The sequence below is a fragment of the Aristolochia californica genome, unplaced genomic scaffold (genome assembly GCF_029961685.1).
Source record: "Aristolochia californica isolate CCGP_79_NKW_82.1479 unplaced genomic scaffold, dmAriCali1.0.hap1 SCAF_4, whole genome shotgun sequence".
Classification (NCBI taxonomy): Eukaryota; Viridiplantae; Streptophyta; class Magnoliopsida; order Piperales; family Aristolochiaceae; genus Aristolochia; species Aristolochia californica.
In genome coordinates, this window is record NW_027182103.1 from 9,761,410 (window position 1) to 9,788,418 (window position 27,009).

Genomic DNA, 27,009 nt, shown 5'->3' on the forward strand with positions numbered 1-27,009 from the left:
ATAAAAAGACTTGACTTAAGTTGGATGATGGGCTCACTCCTATACTTTTTAGGTAGTGGGTCTATAGGCATTGAAGTGATTTTAACAAAAATAAATTGAAAAGAATACTTTGAGGAATTAAGGGTGTGAATAAAAAGATAAAAAATCTCATACTTCAAAAAGGAGGCTCACAATGCAGCTCTTCATACTTCAAGTAAGAAGGAGACGTTTTTAGACCAATAAATGGATAAAAAGTGATCAGGTTTTATTCAAGAGGGAGGTAAAAAAAAATTCTTCTATTAAAATGATGATCAAGGAAAACCCCAGTAAGAAAGTTTTGAGATGGAACATAATAATGAAAATTTTCTAAAAAGAAACATATTAAATAAGATAATTAGTTTTTAACACAACTTGACCAATTTGGAAAGAAAATATTCAAGAGAGAATTTCTGGAATGAGAGAAGTTTTATGACACTAAGATATGGAATTTAGAATGAGCAAACAAGACTTTTTATTTAAAAAATTGTAGACTTTCTAAAAAAGGAAAATAGGGAAAAACTTCTTTTAAGGAAATTAATGTAATGTCAGATCAAACAAAAGAAACTTTTAAGAAAAGAAAGATACTCAAGTTGCTAAAATCTTCATTTTGAAAACAAATTGGAAACTCAACCAACATAAGCAACTCAAAAAGTGAAACAAAAAATTTGGCTTAAATTCTGTTCTTCGCATGCAACAGGATACCAGCATGACCTTTGATTATTCGTGGATATCTCTTTATAGGAAGATTAAATTGAGAAACAGTTTATTGGGATAGAAAATAGACTCACATAACTTTCTTTTGAGATGTAATTAACTTTTCTATTGCTTAACCTTTGTTACTTCAGATGTTGATTTCTCTTTCTAGAAAAACCTGATTTCAACAATTCTTTTTGAGTTGGAAACTAGACTCAAAAATCTTTCCAACGGTATATAATTTGCTATATGAGACATACAGTAAGAGAGTGAAACATCTAATGAAAAATAGGAATTGGGAAAGAAGACTTAAGGAAAAACGAGAAAATCCTATTTTTCTTCTTCTTCTTCTTCCTCCCTTTCTTCTCCATCTTCTTCTCTTTTTCCATCTCAGTTCTTTGCCTGCTCTGATACCATGTTGATTTCTAGGGCCAACACATAAACACGAGATCTCAAGGGAAGGTGAGAAGAGAGGAACTCTAGCTCTTGGAATATAGGAGAGAAGAAACCAAGGGAGAGAAAAAAGAGGAAAAGAAAGAGAGGTGTATGAACGAATTTGAGTCAAGAAGAAGAGGCTTGAATGCTCTATCCCATGCTTTGAGTTTGTATTTATAGTTGTGTAAGTGTTTACAATGACTACAGTGCCCATAGGGCTACATGCTTCAAAAGGAAAAAATGAATAAGAGCAACTTGCATAATTACAATTTTATGCCATCTCTATGAAAGGTCGCCTTATTTACTAGTTATGCAACTCCTGCACATGTGGGTGTCTTTTAACATTGAGCATAAGACAATGCTCTATTTATCAAAAAACATGCAATAAGAAGAGCATCACCCCATTAAGTCTACATTCATGTGAATCAACATAATGCGAGCTACCTCAAGTAAATGACGATTCTTGCGCTCAACAACTCCATTTTGTTGTAGAGTGAATACACAAGAAATTTGATGAATGATTCCTTGTGACTAACTGAAAGAGCAAAATTTACGATTCATAAACTCAAGACCATTGTCTGTATGCAAGATATGGATAGAAGTTGCAAAATAGTTGATTTCATTATAAAATAGTTGCAAGATATGGATTCTTGATTTTATTATAAAATAGTTGAAATACATCAAAAGCTTCAGATTTTTTTCGCATGCTATAGATCCAAGTACATCTACTAAAATCATCAATAAAAGAAATAAAATACGTATGACCAAACTAACTAGTCACAAGACAAGGACCTCATACATTATAGTGGACTAGCTCAAAAAGTTTACTTGTCTTATGAGATGAAACAGGAAATGAGCTCCTGTGATGCTTGCCCAGTTGACATGGCTCGCATTGAAAATAATACTAGAAGGAATATTGGGAACTACTCGAATCAATTTTGTTGGAGATAGATGACCAAGTTTGAGATGCCACTAAAGAGGTGAATCAGTTGTGTGTAGTCCATGTAAAGTACTATCTGAGTTATGGCTGTCCAAATTGTAGTCCCCCTTTCTCATGAGCGGAACCAATCATCTTCTTCGTCATGAGATCCTAAAAGAAACAATGAGTAGGGTAAAAAGTTAGAGAACATTTCATAGACTTAGCCACCTGACTGACAGATAGCAGATTTAAAGGACATTTTTAAACTAACAGTGCAGATTGAGGGGAAAGAAAAAGTGTAGGAGTAACATTTCCCATTGTACTAGTGAAACTGACCCATCAACAAGATTAACATGCTTAACGAGAACATACACTTTTAAATCAAAAAATAGTGAGGACATACCTGATATGTGTTTTGTGGCACCATAATCAAGAACCCAAGATGGGGAATGAGACACTAAGAGTGTAGACATACCTACAGGAGGAGTCATATGTGCCAAGGATGTAGAGGGAATAGATAGTTGTGTCATATGTTGGAGAATTTGTTGCTTCTGCTGTGAGATTTGTTGTTGCTATTGAATCAATTTCTGTAATTCATCTGGAGCACCAGTGGGATTGTAATCTCTGACCTTGGTGTTGTACCTTCATGTGTAATAGCATTTTCCCACGTAGACCCCCAAATTTTACCCAACATCTTTCTGAGTAATGATTGGTGTGTCCGCAATGAACACCCTTGCGCTCAGATTTATCATCTCCTCGGCCTCGGCCTTTGCTAGAATTATCTCTACCTCTGCCTCTACCAGTCCCTATGCGTCCCTTGGATGTATGAGTAGAGAATCAAATGTTGTAGCTGATGTATTAAGGGCAGTAACTTCACCCACTTTAGTATCTTTTCCAGCTCTAGACACAACAATCTTTTTAGCTCTCAGTACCCTATTAAAGGTAGTAGAGAGGTTAGGTATTTCATTTGAGACTGAAATTTGTACCTTTATGTTGTCAAATTCAGCACCCAATCCATCTAGAAATTTCGCCACTAGAAGTTGACTCTGTTGTTTTCGGAGTTCCCTTTCATCCGTAGTAAAAAAGATGAAAGACATTAATTTCCTGCCAGATGCTCAGAAAAAAAACTATAGTAGTTTGTCACAGTTCTGTTACCCCTTTTTAAACCAAAAAATTCTGTATATAATTCATAAACCCTGGAAAGATTGCTCTCTTGTCTATAAAGAGCTTCCAAGGACAGCCACATAGCCTTGGCTGTTTTAAAGTTCATAACTTGACTTCCAATATTAAATTTCATGCTGTTGATAAGCCAATTCATCACTTGACTGTCTTTAGCCTCCCAATCATCATCTTGAGGAACAGGAAGGTTATCTCTAATAAATTTCAGCTTTTTCTTGCCCTTAAAGTACATTCTAATAGATCTAGTTATCACTATTCAACTTATCAAAGATGATAGTAATAATATCTTTACTATCAGGATTATATGACTCCTTCGCTGGAGTGTAAATCTCACCAGAGTCAGCCATATAAGATATATAAGAATACTAAATAGATCAAATAAACCTTCTAAAAAGTTCCAAATCAGCCAGATCAAGTGGGCCCCACAACGTAAAATCACAGTTAGGGCAAATATAAGATGTGTGCAGATCAAACAATCCAAAAAATCCAACAAGGCGATCAAATTGAGAAGATAAAGTGCACTGGAACCTGCACTAGGGCTGATGTCAGTAAGTGCATAGATGACGTTAGCAGTCACAGTTCTGGAACTATGGCACACACCTCTAGATCAGCATAAAAAAATCCTCTTTGGGCAGTTTAGAACATCGGAATTTGTTCTTAGAGTAGTAGAACCAGTAACCCTGGGGTTATGGCAGAAAGAAAAGGAGCAAAAATTGGATTTTTACTAAATAGTAGCTAAAACTTGGAAAAAGATCCTTCCTTTATGTAGACGTCTGCTTCAAAGAGGAAAAAAAACTTACAAAAATCCTTCCCAAATGTGCTCTACTGCTTTGATACCATGAAAAAAGTAAGAAGAAAGAAGGTCGAAGAGAGAGAATGAGAGGGAGAGAAAGTGGAGAAGAGTAAATTGAGAAATAAATTGAGATGAGGGACCTGCACATCCCCCAACTATTTATAACTGAGGGTTGAGTACAATTTGCAACATTGCCCCTACTTTAAGTGAAAACCCTAATTCTCTATATCTCCTTTTCTACGTGTCCCATTTACATGAAATTTGGTCCATAGACATAGTTTGACATATAGAACAAGATTACATCAAGAAATAAAAATAACGACTAGGTAAAATAACCAAAAAGGCCCTATTCAGTTCTTGTTGAGACGGGACTTCAAGTCAATGAGCCTATAGTTAGGAAGTGTGACAATCGGGCAGTTATATTCATCACAAATAATCTGGTATTCCATGAGATGATGAAGCACATTGAAGTGGATTGTCATTTTATCCGAAATGTTATTATGCAAGGAAAGGTAATTATACCTTATCTAAAATCTTTTGAACAATTGGGAGACATATTTATTGAATCCCTTGGGAAACGTCAGCAGATGATCCTTTTTAATAAGCTGGGATTGTTAGATAGTTACATTCCAGCTTGAGGAGTGTTAGAAAATGAGATTAGGGGTATTTTTGGTATTTCTATCTGTGTGATATCTACTTTTAGTGGCTAGATAGCAGTATAGGAAGTTACTCCATAAGTCTGTTCTATTTTTTGTTCATTTTATGCCTTTATATGTAGTGTATTATGAATTCTTGTTCTTAGGAGCATTTTAGCCATTTTGTGACATTTTTCACTTAAGTGGTATAAAACCTCTTAGGGATCAAATTCTCCTCCAAATAAGAGCAGCCTCTCACGCTGCCTTCTCTTCTTTTCTCTATTCTTCATTATCTCTTCTCTCTTCTCTCTAGCATCTAAATCTCAAACTTTACAACTTATACTTGGTGGTGCAGATTTATCATAGATGTTAATTTGTTACAGACCTATGATAATTGAGCTGATCGCATTGCTTTTATATACTTGTCTAGTAGCTGATGTTGTTATAAATGATGCTGAGTGGAATAACATTGTTCTGAACCTTCTCTTTAAAAAAATGAGAGTCAACCTCAACATGTCGGGAGATTTTAAAACCGGCTTTAGTGGCTTCTCAGGTTTATGTTCTTCCTTCCCTTGGTTTGGACTTCACTTTTGTTTTCCCAACTCCTTCAAGGAGTTAATTGACCTGGGCTTTGCTATCGCCCTTCCTAGAGGTGGCAAATCTCAGTGGAGATGTCTCCTGCTGCTATCCCTTGAAATGACCTCGGTTTTGCAAGCAAAGCTAAATCTATTGGAGGCATTATTGAAGCATGCTTGCATTCAATCCTCTACTGGTCCAATCTTTCCAAAGAACCAGGTGGTGTAATCAGGCAAAAATTGTGGTCTTTTTCAAATCTTACTATAGAAGACCCAAAAAGTGGTATAGTGGTTCCCTCAACTTGAAGGATCTCTCAAGCTAAATTTGGATTTGGTGGTTCTTGGATAACCCTGGACTGGGTGCAAGTGGTGTTGGTGTTTGAAGGCATAGTGGTAAGACATTGCTGGCCTTCTTGGGATCAATTTTAGATTCCATCCAATGGGTATTTCTATTATTCTTATGCTCATATTGGTATAGTTTAGGAAGTAGGGTGTAAATGGGATATGAGGAGAATAACTTCAATTTATAGAGATACTATAGTCTTTAGGTATCATGTAGGTTTTATAATCCTCTATTTAATCAGAATTTGTGGTTGAGTAGGGTAGCTAAGAAAAACTCTACTCTGTTTTTTTTTCTTTGTATGTCTTCTTGCAAAAGCTCGAGCACAAGCGTTGAGTCACCTATCTTATTCTTTTTCCTTGAAGAAACCTTTATTCCCATTGTCAAGTAATCTCTTCTGCTCCATTGGACACCCAAGAAGGTTTGTTATAATTGTTATCTGAACACTTCATTCCTTGGATAAAGAGAAGGTCTAGTTTTCTGTCATGAGTTAAAGGAGAGCAGAAATTTTATGTGAACTGTAAATCCTTCTGCTTCCATGGTTTTTCTATATCAAATTATGTCTTGATGGAAAGCCCTTGGAGTCTACTTTCCACTGCATTTAATAGTTTCTCATTCCACTTTTTCTAAAAAAGGTAATTGACATAAGAAGTAGTGAAAGTTGGGTAGGAAGAAAGTCTGGAGTGGCAAAACAGAGCTTCATTCAGTCAAATATTTTTGCAATCAAGAGCTGGTCTTTATATTTCAAATTATACCTTGAAAGAAAACTCAGGGAATCTACTTTTTAACACAAAAAATCAACTTGTCTATCCAATTTTTCTACAGGGAGAAATAAATAACAGAAGAAGCAAAAATCATGCTGGAGCAGGTTATGAGTAGCAGAAAACGACTTTGACTTTTAAACTTTTTTTTGAGTCGACATGACCAGATCCAGATGGCTTCCAATGTGCATTTAATACAGGGATTTGGAGGATTGTCTTTTTCTAATCTTAGATAACTTTGAGATCAAATTTAAAGCTATACTCTGGGAAAATACGACTCAATTTCTCCATGATCTCACTTCGAAGCTTGAAATTACAGCAACTGAAGGCATGCCCTTGCTTCCCCTAGCAGATATGCAAGAGTTGGTTACAACTTCTTCACCAAAGGAGGCACCCATGCCATCAATTGTAATTGTCCAATTGGAGAGCCTGAAAGGTTTGTTCTTGCTTGCCCGTTTAGCTAAGGTTGACCAACCAATAGATGAAAACATCACTACTACTAAGGCCCAAATACACATGGATTGCTTGGACTTGTTGAAGCACAACTTCGATAAGGACCCCACCGATTCACCTTATGTCGATGTCCCATTTGCTGGCCTCCGCAGGGTTTTGGTGACTTCAAGCCACACATGTAATGCTTCTTGGTCAGTTTGAAAGTAGGGCTCCCCTAACCAGTTGACCATGCTTCAACCTTGCTAAGATCTCGGCCCTCACATATCAGACATGCGAATGGCCTTCGGTGGTTGAAGACAATTGAGCAATGTGATTGTCAATTGGGTGTGGATGCCTACAAAGGTTCAGGACCATGTGTCAAAGAATGACATGTAGCACCAATCATGGCTGAACCTCGAGGATGTGATTCTCAGAAGAGGGGTGGAATGTTAGAATCCATCCTAAGAGTATGTCTGTTATACATTTAAAAAAAAAGTCTTTCTGTTATTCTTATGCTTATAGAGGAAAAGTGTAGGAAGTTGGCTGTACATGGGCTATAGGGGAATAACTTCAATTTATAGAGGTAGTATACTCAATAGGTATCAATTAGGTTAATCTCAGGGATCTATTTATTGATAAATTTGTGGTTGAATAGGACAATTAAAGAAAACCCTACTTTGTTCTTGTTTTGTTAACATTGGGTCCAATACGCTTCCTAAAATAACTAGGCAAGTTTGGAAGTCTCTTTCCCAACTAATAAATGAAGATCTTTCTATTCTTTAACACTCCCCTTGTGTTTGAGCCATTTTTGTGAGGAAGAAGGAGCTCAAAGATTTACCCATATTTTGATGATTAAAAACATAGAAATTTGATTACTTTGCTATTGAGTGTGAACAGATTGGTTCTAAGTTGAATTGTAAAAAGGAGTCGACTTCATATCATAAGAGTTGAGCACATATGCAAGAAGAAGCCAACTGAATTCAAAAATTCAATAGCTACCACTTTAAGAAGCAAAAAAGTCAAACACACACTATTGGAGTTGAGCACAAACTATTGGAGTTGAGCGCAAAGTGAAAAGACAAGAATTTTTTTTTTGAAAAGTCATTAAAGACAACAATTGGAAAGAAAAGAAGTCAAACACATCCACATATGGAGTCGAGCCCAAAGAAACAAAATTTCAACACAACTCCATATTGAAACACAAAAAGGAGTGGACCCCATAGGGAAGGAGTCAATCCTATAAAGCTAGCAGCAAGGAACAAGGAGTCAAACCCAGGGAATAGTAAGTTGAGTCGACCTCTGTAGGAAAGAGCAGTGTATAGGAGTCGACTTCATGAAGAGGATTTGATCCCAATTGAAGATAAAAAATAGGGAAGATTCCACTCTTGCAAAAAGGAGCCAACCCCTATGGGGAATAGAAGACCTAGGATTCAATTTTGACAAAGGTTTCAACCTCCAAAAGAGCCATTGGAGCAAAAAAGATTCTACTCAAGGCAAAGGATTCGATCCCAAATTGTAAATATGGAAATCCAAGAGTTTCTAGAAGCCATAACTTTGGTTGTAGGTCTTCAAATTGTGTAAGTGACCTACCAAAATGATAAGCAGCACAAATAAAATTTAATAAGTATTTTTTATAGTTTTTGAAATATTTTCCTTGATTTTTGTCAAGATTTAGGAGAATGCCTGATTTTATGCAACAACTAGTTTTTTGAACTGGGTTTTTGTCCTTTAATATCCAAATATTTCTAGCCTTAACAAACACTCCATGCATGAAATTTTCAAATCTCTCTTGTCATCTTCAGTGGTTTTTAAGTGTTGGATTTTGAAATATGAGGTTTGAAGTCTCCTACCCAAACTTTAGTTCCAAAGAGTTAAGTATTCTTGCTTTCATTTTCGTATCTACTGAATACTTTTCAAAGTTACAAAGTTTTGATTACATCTTCTATTTGAACTTATTGTTTTCAAATTCAAAACTTCTATTCAGTTAGCATCATTTGAATTAATTTTGATATATATTTTAGTGTTGCTGATCATTTTGTAGTTCACCCAGGAGTTCGGTGTAACTAAATATTGTTTGCAATTTGATATCTACTTAACAAAGAGGCATTTGTAAACTCTATTGTAAATGCAAAGAACCATTCCTCATAAGTCAATTAGGCTAGATTGACTAAGTTGTATTCTAAATCACTTTTGGGTCTAGGTGCCTGTACCTAGAGCTGCTGACCATAGGTCCCTAGGTGTAAGTCAATCAAGCTAGATTGTATTCTAAATCACTTTTGGGTCTAGGTTCCTGTACCTAGAGCTGCTGACCATAGGTCCCAAGGTGTAACTCAATCAAACTAGATTGTATTCTAAATCACTTTTGGGTCTAGGTGCCTGTACCTAGAGCTGCTGACCATAGGTAGGTGTTTGGGCTGTAATTTAACCTTTGCAATTCTTAGCTGTAGATATTGTTTGAGAATTTATGGTGGATGTTTTAATTCCAAGGTAAGGGAACCTTGGGAGTGGAGTAGCAATTTGAAATAGTGATCGTGAACCGTTATAAAAATTCTGGTATAGTGAATGTGCTTGTGAAATATCTAAAGTTATTTAATTTTGATAAACCTATTCACCTTCCCCTTTAAGTTGATCTGAGCAAAACCTTTTCACTTTGTGACTCCTACATAGAGATTGTTTGAGTGGAGGCCCTCTTACAAGCACTTGGTCTAATACTATGTTAAAGTTGGGTCCAATGCCCATCCTCTAATGACTAGCCAAGTTAAGATGTTTCTTCCCCAACTGATGGGCACAAGACTTTTCTACTGTGGGTCTATTTTTGTAACATGCTTCTTTTTGTGTCTTGTTGCTAAAGCTTAAGAGCTTTGACCAAGTTGTCTTTTCTTTTCCTTCGAGAAACCCATATTCCGATTGTCGAACACTCTATTCTCTTTCCGTTGGAGCCTAAGTGTTAGGAATTAGACGCTCTAATTCCAAACTAACGAGAGCAATAATAATAATCGTAGAAGAAGGAAAAACAAGCAACGAGAACAAATAACAACAAGATTTATATAAGTTCGCCTAAAGGTGAGACTACGTCTTGTCTTCCGCCGCTGCTGTAATCCACTATAAAGATGAAATAGTTTACAAGAGAAATCGCACACACTTACAAGTGTCTTCTCTAACCTCTCTAGGGCTGCAACTCCAGCTCCCTCTCGGTGATGATAATCATAAAACCCTAATAGCAGTGCCCTCCCAATATAAAGAGAAAACTAGGGCAACTGCTTTACAAGAGTGAAATTCCCAAACCACCCTTAATGAAACAATAGTTAATGAAACAAGGTTGATCCGCGTACCGACTCAGTGTAGGGCATTGATTATGCTCAACAACTTAACAATCTCCCACTTGGAGACTAATCCATCATCAATGTCTCCTTTGCAGCAGCAACAACTTCTCATTCCTCAAAAGTCCAACTGAAGTTACACACAACTTCAGTTTCTCAATAGTAACAGTTTTTGTCAACATATTAGCCGAATTCTGACTTTCTTGAATCTTCTCAAGTGGTAAGACTCCATCCTCTAGAGTCGATCTGATGAAGTGATGACGCACCTGTATGTGCTTTGTTCTGGCATGATAAATATGATTCTTTGTTAAATGAATAGCACTCTGACTGTCACAATGCAACACATTCTTTCCATGCTTGAGACCTAATTCTTTCCAGAAGGATTGCAACCATACCATTTCTTTGCTGGCTTCGGTCACAACAACATATTTTGCCTTAGTAATGGAAAGAACAACTTTCTTCTGCAACTTGGAGACCTAGCTAACCAATGTACCACCCAATGTGTATACATATCCGGTGGTACTCTTCCTGCCATCAATGTCTCCAGCCATGTCAGTATCTACATAACATTGTAATTCTAAGTCTGACTTTCTGAAACATAAGGCTGAATCTGTAGTGCCTCTCAAATAGGGGTGGCATCGAGCCGAGCCGAGCCCGAACCTGCCTATGTTCGAGCCGACCTTGATTTAAATATTTCGAGCCGAGCTTCGAGCCGAACCTCGTCTTGAGCCTAAAATTGTTATCGAGTTCGAACCCAAAAATTTTAACCGAGTTTGAGCCGAGTTTGAGCTTCAACATACATTTAAAATTTTTCAAAAAATATATATAAAATAAATTATATATAAAATTATGCATATATTTTACATAAAATTGGGCATAACCTATATATATTATAACACATGTATAAGATTGGGCATGACCTCTACTTAAAATTGAGCATAATCTATGTATATAATATATATATAAAATTCGGTATGACCTCTACTTAAAATTGGGCATAATCTATATACATAATACCTGCATAAACACTCCATAAAATTGTCTATACATTCCATAAACACTCCATGAAATTGTTTATACACTCCATAAAATAGTCTAAACACTCCATACATTGCATAACATTATGAATAAACTCCATACAATAATCAAACACAACAAAATTAAATGAAATATCACTATCAATTTACAATCACCCAAATAAAACTATAAATCCTTTAAATAAAATCCTATTACTATTAGAGACTTACTAGAAAATTACAAGAAATATTTTAAATTTTTCTTAGGAAAGTTAAATGGACCTCTTATTGCCTTTTCTAAGGAAATAAATAAAAATTAATAATTAATCTAATCTATTATTATACTTATCGATAAATTTTTAATCAAATAAAATGTCAAACACAAAATTGCTATGAAAATTGCCTCATGCTAAAAGTATTATATCATCAAGTGTCAAATACTTATTCAAAATTTTTCTATACAGTTTTCTAGCCCATCTTGGCAAGAAAATCTTACTTAGAAAATTATATGATTTTTTAACAAGAATTTATAATTAGAAAAATATTTTCAAAAAACATGAGGCACTAATGGTCCCTGTATTTCTACTAAAAATGTCTTTTCAACATTTATTGAAAAAACCACTAATAGTCTATAGAAATGTATTTCTACTAAAATATATTTTCAATTTCTTTAAGAGTCATGAGGAAGGGACAAAGAGTTTTTTTTTCCTTTGTTTATGATCTCGCACGTAGGGGAGGTTTCAAATAAATTATATATAAAATTAGGCATACATTTTAAAAAAAAGAATGATAGGGGAAGTTCAGGTTTGAATTTCAATAATGGATTAAAATGCACCAATATAATTTTTTTTTACTCACAATTGTTGTCTAGCTTGTTTTGTAATTTTTGAATCTGGCCATAAATTTACTATGGCCTCCTTAGTGCCCATAGATGAAAATTTATATTCTAAGAAAAACTAGAAATATTTGTCCTATGATACATATTCCCAAAAAAAACTTTAAATAAAATCCTATTACTTTTAGTGACTTGGTAGAAAATTACAAAAAATATTTTAAAATTTTCTTACGAAAGTTAAATGGACCTTTTATTGCATCTTTTAGGGAAATAAATAAAAATTAATAATCAATCTAATATATTATTATACTTATCGATAAATTTTTAATCAAATAAAATGTCAAACACAAAATTGCAAAGAAAATTGCTTCATGCTAAAAGTATTACAGCATAAATATTTATTCAAAATTTTTTTATACAGTTTTCTTCCTCATCTTGGTAGAAAAATCTTAGTTAGAAAATTATATGATTTTTAAGAAGAATTTTCAATTTAAAAAATATTTTAAAAAAAACTTGAGACACTAATAGTTCATATAAACTTATTTTTATAAAATGTATTTTTATTTTTTTACTTTATGATCTCGCACGTGTGAAATCATTTTCACGCGGGGGAGGAGGGAGATTATTTCTCCCCTAATTTCTCCCCTGGTTCTGGTTTTCCACTGAGACGATGAGGAGGGAAGGGGCTTACGGCTCCGGGGAGGACCTGTCGTCGGGGATGACGGCTGCGACGGAGGCGGCGACGACGAAAGCGGCGGTGATGGAAATGGCGGCGACGGAAACAGAGGCGACGACGAGGAGAGGAAGAAATCGAACGGACAGCCACAGAGGCGGCCGGTGAATAGCTGTAGACGGCGGTAGAGGCGGCGACAACAACCGACGGGAGGGGAGGAAAATTTTTTCCCCCCCTTGCTCCTGCTCCCTCGCTCCCGACCCGATACCGATCCTGACTCACCTTGAGCCAGCTCGCGAGCCGACGAACCGAACCTGGCTTTGGTCGAGCTCGGCTCGAACTCGATAGATAACGAATCGAACCGAGCCGAACCCGAGCAGCTCGCGAGCTGGCTCGGTTCGAAGCCACCCCTACTCTCTAATACTTGAGAATCCCACTGCATGAGCTATGTCTAGTCTAGTGCACACCATGGCATACATGAGACTGCCAAGAGTAGAAACATAAGGCAAATTGGCCATGTGGGCTCGCTTCTGCTATGTAGAAGGTGATTGCTCCTTAGATAGCCTAAAGTAACTAGCCAAAGGAGTACTCACTAGTTTTGCATCATTCATGTCGAATCTACTCAACACCTTCTTCACATTTTCTTTTTGTTACAGTTTCAAGACATTAGTATCTCTAATAGTCCTCATCCCAAGGATTTTTTTTTTTTTTTTTTGTAGCACCCAAATCCTTCATTGCAAACTTCTTGGACAACTCCCTTTTCAACTTTTCTATTTCCTGTTTGCAAACACCTGCTATCAAAATGTCATTAACATATAGCAGAAGAATGATGTAGCAGTTATCAAGCTTCTTCACATAACAACAATGATTTGCCTGGCACCTCAAAAAACCATTACTATTCATAAAGGTGTCAAACTTCTTATACCACCATCTTGGTGCTTGTTTAAGACCATACAAGCTCTTTTGAAGTCTGCACACCATTTTCTCCTTTCCTTGTGCTTATGTTGGAAGATGGGCCCAAGCCCACACGATCAAGGAAGACCCACATATCCAAGTGTGTTGGAAGATGGACCCAAGCCCATAAGATATGGACCCACCATGATCATGAGCTGGTGGGACTCACCATGATCACGTGAGGTGGCATGAGAAGTCTTACACAATAAGAAGTCTTACTGAGCCAGAATTATTATGAAAGCAGGTCTCACATATGAGTTTTAGTTTAAAAGTGTTTTAGTCATGTTAGTCTTCTATTTATATTGGGTTATTTAATTATGCTAGGACTTATCTTTAAGTGTTAGAGTTTCGGTGTAATTGGGACAAAGGTAGTTTAATTGTAGTTGGCCTCTACTACCTTCCTCTATTATAAATAGAGGTTCATGTACTCTGATTACGAATAAGTCAATGAAGTATTTCTCTTTTTCATAAATTCAACATGGTATTAAAGCAGGTTGTGTGAGTTGACTCAGTCAACCCACAAAGGTAATGTGATCCTTTTTTGATTTATTATCTCTAGCAGTTTAGGTTCATATTTCTCTTTTTTCAGTCCCGATACCCGTTATTTGATTTACGTTTTCACCTCTATACTAAGCTTTTCATATTGCATATTATATATTGACGGAAAGATATTCGAGTCTACTTTCCAAGGAAAAACGATTTTTTGCAATCAGAGTTATCTACAAAGAGAAATCGATATATAAAGCAGCAAAGGTCAGATTGCAAAAGAGGTTTGTGCAGCAGTTGAAGGCTTCAACTTCTGAGCTATTTTATGCTATCAAGAATGAGACTTTATATGGAGTATTATATATCAAAAGAAAGATATGTAAGACTATTTTCTTACCTATTTAACCAATTCTTGGTCTGAGTTTTTTATATGGAGATGATCTTGGAAGAGTCAATGGTCATGCTGGAAAAAGGGGAAAGAGTACTTAGTTCGGTAGAGACCGAAATCTATCAGATTATATTTCTCAATAGAAGTATATTTTATGAAGAGAATTTATACTTGGATGAAAGGTATTTAAGTATAATTTCAGAAGGAGAAAATTTCATGTCAATTTGATCTATATTTAAAGATATATTCGCATTGTTGCATTGAAACATCCAAATTTAAGCCGGTTGTTTTGTGTCACTTTTTGAGTTGCTATTATTTATCAACTATATTAGGAAAATATCTCACTTACCCATTTTTCGGTTACTGCATCTATGTTAATTGATTTAGGCTGGGAACACGGTCATTACCTCCCAACTTGAGGGGGACAAGTAGAAGAAGTACAAGAAAGAGGTATTTTATTCCATATGTTGTGGTAAGTTTTATGTGACCAAAATATTCAAGAAAGGGGAAGCACAAAGGATGAAGCTTTTGCGTCTAAGAAGATTTTTTTTGCAACAAAGAAAATTGAAGATCAAGAATCGTGACTTGCAGTAATAATTGTAGTAATTATTGGTGATACCTAACTCGGCTCGACTCGATTCTATTTCTCCGGTTGGATTATGCTTTTGAGGTATTCGCAACATATTCCTTGGTCAACATATTATTTGGTGCAGATACTCGCATCAGATTATTTCATGGGTCCTTTTACAAGGGTTTCATTATTTTGGTTCGTGTTATATGGGCCCATGCCCATTTCAGTTGCAGTTGTTGTGTCTCTTTGGATGAGACATTATTATTGAAGAAGTGGTGGCCTCAACATCTTATCTTCTACTTTACCCATTACCTATTAGTTATTTGACAACCTTACTCCTACCATCCTTTATTTGATTCTCACATACTTCTTTGGGCCAACCTCTTGCGTGTTGCTTCGGTTGGGAGTTTAAGTCCATCATGGTTGGGTGTTTTAAGTCCATTGAGACTTATATATATATATATATATATATATATACCCGTGGGTCTTTTATCGCCATCTTGTGAATGACAGACATTACCCACTTATCATGTTTTTTATTGCCGTCTTGTGAATAATAGACACTTATTACATATCACGTCTTTTATCGCCGTCTTGTGAATGACAAGCATTTATCACCCATTTCTACTTGTGAGATTCGGTGGCCTGGGTTGGGACACCGTGATGGAGGAGCTTATTACTACATATATGTTATCCCCTAATTGGTATTTATTACTCCTACCACTTGAGAGTCGTTGTCCTGTGGAGGGACACGGTGATGGAGGAGTTTTTACTACACTTCTGAGTACTACGTATAGACCCACTGCCTGTGAAAGATAGGAGTGCCACTACCTGAGAATGATAGGGGTGTGCCCTACATCCAACATGGGTGATGACTGGAGTTTGGAGCAATGTCATAAGGCTTGAAGTGATTTTACTCTCACTTATCTTATGCCAGTTGCGCCTCATGGAAGAGAGCACCAATTTGAGTGGGTGTGTTAGAAGATATGGAGGATTACCATTTTATACGAGAAGATCCTATACATCATTTGCAGCAATCTGGGAGTTCATGATGTTTTCTCACCTCCAGCTTGAGGGGGAGTGTTGGAAGATGGGCCAAAGCCCGCATAGCCAAGGAAGGCCTACATATCCAAGTGTGTTGGAAGATGGGCCCAAACCCATAAGATATGGACCTACCATGATCACACGAGTTGGTGGGACCCACTGTGATCATGTGAAGTGACATTATGAGTTTTACACAATAAGAAGTCTTACACAAGAAGAAGTCTTAAAAAGCCACAATTATTATGGAAGGAGGTCTCACAGAAGAGTTTTTGTTGAATGGTGTTTTAGTCATGTTAGTCTTCTATTTATATTGGGTTATTTAATTATGCTAAGACTTATCTTTAAGTGTTAGAGTTTGGGTGTAATTGGAACAAAGGTAGTTTAATTGTAGTTGGACTCTACTACTTCCTCTATGATAAATAGAGGTTCGTGTACTTTGATTACGTATAAATCAATGCAGTATTTATCTTTTCGATAAATTCAACCAAAACCCTGTGGCTGCATCATATAAATTTCTTCCTCCGAATCACCATGAAGAAATATTGTCTTTACATCCAACTACTCTAAGTGCAAGTCTTCATTTGCCACTAGTCCAAACACTGTTCTAATAGTAGTCAATTTCACTTATGGAGTGAAAATCACAGTGTAGTCAATGCCTTCTTTTTGTTGAAGGCCTTTTACCACCAGTCTTGCCTTGTACCGCTTGCTGCCATCATGTTCGTTTTTTATTCGGTACACCCTTTTGTTCTGTAAGGCCTTCTTCCCTTTTGGTAGCTTGGTCAATTGCCATGTTTATTGGATAACAGTGAATCCATCTCATCCTTCATGGCTAACTCCACTTGGTTGATTCATCAACTTGCACGACTTCCTCATAACTTTCTGGTTCACCTTTATTAGTCAACAAAATATAATTCAGTGCAGGGGAGTACTTTTGTGGTAATCTGTTAGTTCTGGCAGATCTCCCGAGTTCTGTCACATGAATGTTCTAATTTATATCTGGGGGTATGTTTTCCTTGTCTTCTTGAGCAATATTCTTCATCTCAATAACTGGAAAATCTCTCAACTAAATTACTTCAGACTTCTTGGTTTCATCATTTGTGCTCTCAGACTCTGTTCTCAACCTGTCTTTATACAGGGCGCCTTCATTGAAGATCACTTCCTTTCTCCTGATAACTTTACGATTTTGGTCATTCCAGAAGCGAAAACCAAACTTGGTACCATCATAGCCAATAAAGAAACATATTTTAGATTTAACATTAAATTTATTGCTAATAGAAAAATCAATATGAATATAAGAAACACAACCAAAAACTTTCAAGAAAGAAAGGTTTATCTTTTTGCCGCTCCAGACTTCTTCTGGTATTTTGCAATTCAATGGTGTTGAGGGACCTCTGTTGATCAAATAGGTAGCAATGCTAATAGCCTCAGACCAGAACATCTTTGGCAATCCTGCATGCAATCTCATGTTCCTTGCACGCTCGTTCAAAGTCCTATTCATCCTCTTTGCCATACCATTGTGTTGAGGTTTTCTAAGAATTGTCTTCTTCATCTTGATTCCATTATCAATACAGTACCTCTTGAAATCATCATCTATGTATACTCCCCCATTATCTGACTGCAAGCACTTCACCTTCAAATCTGTCTCATTATCAACCATTGCTCTCCATTTGTTGAAGTTATCAAAGACATCAGATTTCTTTTTCAGGAAATAAACCCATATTTTTCTGTTTGCATCATTAATAAATCTCAGATAGTAATTGGAACCACTAAGGGAGGTAACAGCTGATGGCCCCCACACATCAGTGTGAACCAACTCTAATTTTGCTGTCTTTTGCTCCTTTCCAACCTTAAAAAAGCTAACCCTTTTTTGCTTGCTGAAAAATACAACCTTCTGACAAACTGTTGTTTACAGTTTTCAACCCTGGTAGTTTTCCTTTGGATTGAAGCACTTCCCTTCTCACTCATGTGACCGAGCTTGTAATATCACAAATTAGAATCAGTAACAGTATCAACAACTGCAATTGTGTCTCTGTAATTGGAAGTGATGTAAAGAGTTCCAGTTTTAACTCCTCGTGCAACAACCATGTCTCCCTTAGTGACTTTCCAGGCTTTTCTTTTTTGGTTTTTGAATGAAGATGTATAAGCTATTAAAAAGAGGGAAAAAATTACAATACCTAGCTAAATAGGGCTTTCCTCCACAACAAGGTATTGGAGTGAAACACCTAACAAGGTGTTCCATGCAGCACCATTAAAAGTCACATTATGACCTTCATCATCAAGCTGCCCTACTGAGATCAGATTACATATCAGTTTTGGTACACGTCTCACCTTATGAATTTTTCACACTGACCCGTTTGACATCCTCAAACTGACATACCAATACCAATAATATCCAAAGGTTCTCCATCAACAAGATACACCTTCCCGTGATCTCCAACAACATAAATTCTCCATGATCTCATGATGTGCAGTCGTGTGAAAAAAAGCTCCCGAATCTAACACCCAAGAGTCAATAGGGCTATCAACCGACAAGAGTAAAACATCTTGTACTTCTTCAGTCACCGCATTTGTAACATCGTTTTTCTTTTCATCCTTCTTTGGTGCTCTACAGTTCTTTTTTATGTGACCAGACTTGCCACAATTCTAGCATTCCACATTTCTTCTGAATTTGGACCTACTTCTACCATTCCTTGACTTTCCTCTACCATTGCCCTTGTTGGAATTCCTCTCGAAGTTCCTGCCCCTAGTATCGACATTTAGGGCATGATTAGATGTCGACGATTCTTTAGTCTTTTTTATGAACTTCCTCCACAAGAATGGTATCCCGAACATCATTAAAGATCAACTTCCCATTGCTTACATAGTTGTTGACCGCAACCCTCAGGCTCCCAACAATTTGGCAGAGACGCCAAAAGAATTAAAGCACGAACCTCGTCATCAAGTTTAATTTGAATGGAGGTCAATTGATTGGCAATTGTACTAAACTCCTTCAAATGCGATGCCACTGATGTATTTTCTGTCATCTTTAAATTGAAGAGTTCTTTCATGAGATGTACCTTATTATTTGCGGAAGGGTTCTTGTTAAGGAATAATCCCATTATGAGTATACAGAAGACCTTTTCCAGGTGCACCCTTCAAGTACTTCAAAATCCTCCGAGCAGTTTCTAAATGGACTTTTTGAGGATTTTCCATGAATTGGTTCACAACTCCCACATCAAACGAAATATCCGGCCTGGTAATTGTACAGTCGTCGCTCTCGTACTCCTACATTGCCTCCAACAATTACCTCTACAGAGCTCTCTCCTCATGATCCACCAGCTTCCTCATTGCTTGCAGATCCTGTTGTCTCTGATTTGGACCTACCTATTAGTCTACGAAAAGGTAAATGATCTTGTACTTCTCATCCGATATCCAAATATGTGTCGCTTGATTTTTTGTCCCCATCCTTCAAGTCCTTTGCTATGTCATTGTCTACTTCCCATATACCTCGTTCGGTGCAGGAAGCCTTGTGCTCTCCAAAATGGAAACAAGCTATGGATGATGAGATGAGTGCTTTGGTGTCTCGGGGAACATGGAATCTATGTGATCCACCTGCAGGAGCTGCTATTGTGGGGTGTCGTTGGGTTTATACTATCAAATATAATGCTGATGGCTCTATTGAACGGTACAAAGCTCGACTGGTAGTGAAAGGGTATACACAGACTTTTGGAGTTGATGTCTTTGAGATATTCTCTCCTGTGGCCCGACTTGCTTCGGTACGTATCTTAATATCTGTGGCTATTAATAAGGGTTGGCCTCTCTTTCAACTAGATGTGAAGAATGCCTTTTTATATGGTGATCTACATGAGGAAGTGTATATGGAGCAACCTCCTAGGTATGTTGCTTAGGGGGAGACAAAAAAGGTGTGTAAGCTACAAAAGGCTATTTATGGACTTAAACAGAGTCCACGGGCCTGGTTTGAAAAGTTTAGTGATGTGGTACTACAATTTGGGTTTTATAGGAGTCATTGTGATCATTCTATGTTCCTACTTAAAAGGAAGACTGGTATGGTGGTTTTGGTTGTCTATGAAGATGACATTGTGTTATCTGGTGATGATCTTGATGGTATTACAGAAGTTAAACAATATCTGGCCACACATTTTCAGACAAAGGATTTGGGCTCTCTCAAGTACTTCCTTGGCATTGAAGTCGCTCGTAGCAAGCAAGGTATTGTTCTTTCTCAGAGAAAATATATATTGGATATGTTACAGGAGTATGGTTTATTAGGTACTAAACCTATAGACACCCCCATGGAAGTTAATCATAGTCTACATGACACCCAGGGTCCTACACTCAAGGATAAAACTCAATATCGACAGTTAGTAGGTAAACTAATCTATGTGGGATTATTCCTTAACAGTTCTCATATATGTTGGACAAAATCTTCATCATCCTCGGTGTGGTTTTCTCCAATGCCACGTTGTGAGCAACGTTATTCGACAGTGTTAACCGGACTACTCCCAACACCTGTTTATCGAGGAAATTCCACTCATCATCTTTCATACCTTCTGGTTTCATATCCAGAAATGGTGCATGCAACTTTTTACTGTACAAATAATCTTTGATCTATATCCTCCAGAATGCAAAATCCATACCATCGAACTTGTTGATTCCTAGTACTGATCCTTCTCTACTAGCCATTACTCTCTATCATGAACCAAAGCTCTGATACCACTTATTAGGAATTAGATGCCCTAATTCCAAACTAACGAGAGCAATAATAATAATAATCGATGAAGAAGGAAAAACAAGCAACGAGAACAAATAACAACAAGATATATACTGGTTTGCCTCAAGGTGAGACTACGTCCTGTTTTCCGCCGCTATAGTAATTCACTTTAAAGATGAAATAGTTTACAAGAGAAATCGTACACACTTACAGGTGTTTTCTCTAACCTCTCTCGGGCTACAACTCCCGCTCCCTCTTGGTGATGATAATCATAAAACCCTAATAGTAGCGCCCCCCCAATATGTAGAGAAAACTAGGGCAACCGCATTATAAGAGTGAAACTCCTAAACTACCCTTAATGAAACAAGGTCAATCCTTGTACCGACTCAGTGTAGGGCGTTGATTAGGCTCTACAGCTTAACACTAAAAAGTTTCATAATAACCAATCGGTGACAAAGGTTCTCTTGGGGTAGAAGCTCACCATGCTACAAGGTCTGAAGCAGTATAAAGATTTCGTTGTAGAGGGAGACTCTAAGGTGGTCATCAGTTGGACGAAGAATGGATCCTATACCCTATGGAGACTTTAGCCTCTCCTTGCAAAGGCAAGGAAGATTATCAGGATTCTTAATGTTTCTTGGAGCCATACTCTTAGGTCCAAAAATGATATTATGGATTTGTTTGCTAAGGATGGAGCTAGCTGGGAACGCCTTGTTGTGGGGCGTGGTTTGCCTTTCTAATGCTATTTTTTGTTTTGCTGGGCTTTGGCCCTTGTTTTTCTCCTCTTGCTTGATAAAATCACCTTCATTCAAAAAAGAAGAAGTCAAACTGTCTTTTTAGTCTATGGAGTTTTAACTGGAAAGAAAAAGCAAAAGAAAAGAAAAGAAAAGTAAATGATAGAGTTCTCTTTCCTATAATCATGAGTTGTTGAGGTGCATGCTTTTGTTATGTGGATTTCTCAGAGAGAGGGTGACAGACCTCATACGCAAGGATTTCAAAACTCACGTATGTAGGTGTATTTTGAATAATTAGTTGCGTGCACACTAAGTGCACGCAAATCTATCATGAAATAAGTTTACCGTTGCTATTGTTATTTATAACAATTCTCAGATGTTTTTAAATTAATTTGGATGGATACATTAGCTCTTAATCTTGAACTTAATGCAGACAGATTCTCTAGCTATTTATCCTCATCTTGCGTGTGTAGGCACAGTTACTTCTTGAAAATGGTGGGCGACGCAAATTTGCAGAGTAGCTCTTCCACAGAGGGAGTTCCTGATGACAGTCAACTGCTTCCAGATCTCCCAATATATCAATAGCATTCAGGAATAGTACACCAGAACTGTTTTGCTTTGCTCCGGAAGCGGAGAAATTTGTTTGCAGGATCAGCCTCTGTAGATAACAATGATGTTGCTCAAAATGGATCTCTTTTTGGGGTTCTTTTGTATTTTGTCCAAGTCCACTGTTTGTATTTGCTATCCTGTCTAAATGCTCTATATTTCATGTTAAGTTTGACCAATATTCCATGACACCAGTTCACTTTGGTCCTGGCTTCTTTCAAAAAGCTTACAACTTCTTGAGAGTCTGCGTTTGAACCAGAGGATTACGATCCAAGCAGTCATATTCGTTGCCATGTACAGGGAGTAACTCGTCCACTTGTAAAATAAAAGTAAATCATCATTTGAAGTCATAAAATCAGCTGGAGAGGTCGAGAGTAATATTAAAACTTTGTGAAGGGATGAAGTCATCATTTTTTCATATATATATTCAACAGAGTTTGAGAGGTTTTGCCGTCTCTTTCAATGTAAAAATTAGCGTCTTTCAATTTGGGATCCGGATTTGACCTAAGTTGTCAAAATTTGGAAAAACCATAGTAAAAATAGAGTTGAACATCCTCAATATTAGAATATATGGTCCGCCATTGACCATATAATTCCTGAATGGGTTCAGGAAGAATAGAGATGGAAGACCCATAGTTAACCCACCATATATATACCCAAAAAGGAATAGTTATTTTATTTTGGAAGAATAGAGATGGAAGACGCATATTTAACCCACCATTTATATACCCAAAAAGGAATACTTATTTTATTTTGTAGGTTCTTCTTAATTTCAGCACCAAGTATAACAAACCAGGTATGTTTATGGGTAAGGTTTTGATAATAAAACATGTTGAACCACACATTGACATAATCCCAATAATTGTACCCTTTACCATTAGGAGCAATTTCTTCCTCAAAAAAATTATGTTTACCCTAAATCATTGGAGAGATGAATTTGATTATTGTGTAACTACTGTAAGAACTTGGACTGTCCAATTTGTTAATATTGGACAAAATATGATGACTAATGACAAATTGAGTATGAGTTAGAATTGCCTCATAATCAAACCAGATTTGTGGTTGGTCATTGGAAAGAAAGATTCTTTCAACCACTTTGGAACATATTTTCCAAAAGATTAGGCAGTCATGAACATATCCTCCTGATTGATGACCAAAATTTCTTCCATAATTGGAAGAGTTTTAAAATTGGGTTTGGCAATGTTCTTCATTGACATTGATGAGGATAATTCAAAAACTTTATTTTTCCCTTTATTCATCCCTTATTAGGATTTGACCTGCCTCGACCTCTTCCTCCTTGGGCAGAGAGAGGATTTCCTCTACTGGGAAATATTAGTTTATCCCTGCAAAAATTCAAGAGTGAGAAAGTCAGGTAGAGAGTTATATTCTCCCTTGATATATTAGATATCAAAATCAAAGGCGTTTAATTCCGCCTGCCATCGAACAAATATTTGTTTAGATGCTAAAATTTTCACATCATTTTTAAGATTTTTTTTTTACCACAAGACGATCTACTCTTAAAAGGAATTATTGATTAAGTAAATTGTCCTGAAATTTACCAATGCCGCGTGGCATTTGGTCTCCACCAGCGTTGTTTTCAAATGGTTTGGTGAATTTGAATGTTGTTGAAAATTTTTGAAGTGCTATGGAATATTTTTGCCATATGGTGAAGAGATTCGGGTGTTATACATATCCACCACATGGTATTCTATTTAAGATCCAAGTAAAAATTGTACATGCTTGTTGCATACTACACAATTATATACGTGGAGAGGATTATGATGATATATTTGAAGATGAAGATGATGATTAAGATGGCGAGCTCGGTGGAGGAGGTGATGCGGTCCAATTAGGTGCAATGGATGATACAAACATCAACAATTGCATGGTCTTGAGGATGTGGGTAGCCAAGTAACATGCTTTCAGAGGCAGAGTGCATTAGAATCCACAAGAGCCGCACAATTTCGAGATGCCATATCGACTTCCATGTGGAACGATAAATTATGGTTGTATCTTATTATTTTTGAACATGTGTCGTTCATATGTACTAAACTTGTAACTTGATGATTTTAATATTAAGGCACAAACTCGTTATTTGAATAATCTTTCTTTTAGGTTATTAATAAAGTTGTATATGTATTTATTTATTATTTTTGTTCAATTTTATTACTATATTAAACTTCATATTTATTGTTCCGGGAAATAAAATATAATTAAAGTATGCATTTGATTAATTAATTACTTTTAATTTTGATAAAATATATTAGTAATTAATACCATGTAAAAAATCTATCTTATGTTATTAATATAATAATTTTTTATTTATTAATTATATTTATTTTTTATTTACGCTATTGTATTAGCGATTTAATAGTTGTAATTAAAATATTATTAACTCAAGCATTTGGTTTAATTAACTCATTTTTATAATTAATAAAATCAATGATTTTAAATTTCGAAGATGAAGATGAAGATGAACTTGTCCACAGTAACACCATCTTCGAACATGAACTTGTCCACACTAATACCCATTTCGAAGATGAAGATCATGTAGATACATGAGATGAAGATGAAGATGAAGAACAAATTTCTAGTTTGTTGACTAAAGTTTAATTCAATTCTTCAATTCAATTCAAGTTCATTGTGGACTAACCCCCATAGCCTAACTTGGATTCTCTATGATTCGTCTCGAGACGAATTCAACGCCTCCAAAATCACTTTATAAAATTTGATCTTGATCTTGATCTTCATCTTCATTTCATGTATCTATAAGAACTTCATCTTCGAAATGGGTGTTTATGTTATTAATATAATACTTTTTTATTTATTAATCATATTTATTTTTTATTTACTCTATTGTATTAGTGATTTAATAGTGGTAATTAAAATATTGTTATCTCAAGCACTTGGTTTAATTAAATCATTTTTATAATTAATAAAATCAATGGTTTTAAATTTAATGGAGAAATATTTTTAATTAATAATATGTAAAAATATATAGTGTGTTAAAGTTAGTATTCGATAGATTTTTCCATTTTAATCATGACTTTTTTATGTTAAAGAACACCATATATTATCAATAAATTAATATCTAAATGTATTATATTCGTTTATGTTATTTTTAACGTTATTTTTTTTATGATTAATCATGTGCACAATTAATTGACTTACGTAATTATTGTATTAATGTACAATAAACAGTAATCTTTAACTAATATAATATATAATTAAATTAATTAGTACATTAATATATTTTAGTTATATATTAAATTAGTTATTCATGTAGTAATAATGTTTATTTTACCTAATTTAATGTTTAAGTATTATATTTTAATTGAGTATACTTTACAAGTTACTAATTCTCTTATTTTCTGTGTTTTCCTCATTTGGGGGCACTAACACTGGAAATTGTTTTCCAGTGGACATGAACTTGTCCACACTTAAGATGAATTTTTTACATGGTATTAATTAATAATATATTTTGACAAAATAAAAATTAACTAATTAATCAAATGCATACTTTAATTATATTTTATTTACTAGAGACTTAAATATGAAGTTTAATATAGTAATAAAATTTAACAAAATCAGAATAAGGGAAATCGAAAATTTAACAAAATCGGAAGGTATTTTGGGGGAAAAGAGAATAGCGAGAGAGAGAAAGGAGTGGGAGGCTGAAAGGGAGCAAAGAGGGAGAAGAAAGAGAAGATAGGGAGGCGCGGAGACGAGAGAGGGCGAGTCCGAGAGAAGACCGAGAGACAGAGGCCGGAGAAGAGAGGGAGCAGAGACGGAGAGAGGGGGTGCAGGAGAGAGGGAGAAAAAAATGAAAATGAGAAGAGAGTGACAGAGGGCGATGTAGGGAGAGAGAGGGGAAAAAAATAAACGTCGAGGGTTCGAACCCCGCGTTTCGTTCATCCGGATGATTGGCAAAAAGGGTTGGAAACCAGATTCCATTTTTTATAACATGGAGATGATGTTCCGCTTCATCTCCCGCATCCAGATGACATGAAGTCTGGCGCTCCACTAATGACGTAAACTGATGAACGACGTAATGCGACTGATCTTCATCTTACCCTTCAAGTTGACTAACCTCCCCCTTAATTGAACGTCTGTGTTGAAGATGTCCTCATGTGTGCACAATGTGCACCTACAGCCTCGGGATGCGTAAAAAAACCTCCTCAAAAACATTCTTGACACAACAGGTAGGGGTGGCTTTAGAACCAAGCCGGCTCGAGTTCGTCTCGGTTCGATTCGTTTTATCTATCGAGCTCGAGCTCTGAAATCGACTCATTTACCTTAACGAGCCGAGCTCGACCGAAGCCAGATTCGGTTCGTCGGCTCGCGAGCCGGCTCGAGGTGAGTCGGGATCAGTATCGGGAGTAGGGGAGTGGCAGCGGTAGCGTGAGCGTGAACGAGAGCTAGGGGGGGAATTTTTTTCCTCCCCTCGTCACCGCCGAGCCCCCCCATCGGTTGTTGTCGCCACCTCTACTGCCGTCAACAGTTACTCGTCGGCCACCGCTGTGGCTGTCCATTCGATTTCTTCCTCTCCTCGCCGTCGCCTCTGTTTCCGTCGCAGCCCCCTTCCCTCCGTGTCGTCTCGTCAGAAAACCTGAATCAGTAAGTTTAGGGGAGAAATTAGGGGAGAAATAATCTCCCCCCTCCCCCGTGAGAGATGATTTCGCACGTGCGATTTCCTTAAACTCTCCTTCCTCATAGCTCTTGGAAAAATTAAAAATACATTTTATAGAAATAAGTTTCTATGATCTATTAGTGTCTCATTTTTTTTAAACATTTTTCTAATTGAAAATTCTTATTAAAAATCATATAATTTTCTAAGTAAAATTTTCTTACCAAGATGGGGTAGAAAACTGTATAGAAAATTTTTGAATAAGTATTT

The 27,009-nt window shown here is 36.3% G+C and overlaps 1 protein-coding gene across 1 annotated transcript in view; it reads left to right on the plus strand.

Moving 5' to 3' along the window:
- Nucleotides 1–22,303, plus strand: part of LOC137963685 (probable pyridoxal 5'-phosphate synthase subunit PDX2) — a 34,013-nt gene extending 11,710 nt beyond the window's left edge. The window contains exon 7 of the mRNA XM_068810845.1: nucleotides 21,980–22,303. Coding sequence (XP_068666946.1) covers nucleotides 21,980–22,091 — 112 coding nt within the window. The 3' untranslated portion in view covers nucleotides 22,092–22,303. The remainder of the gene's footprint in view (nucleotides 1–21,979) is intronic.
- The last annotated feature ends 4,706 nt before the right edge of the window (nucleotides 22,304–27,009 follow it).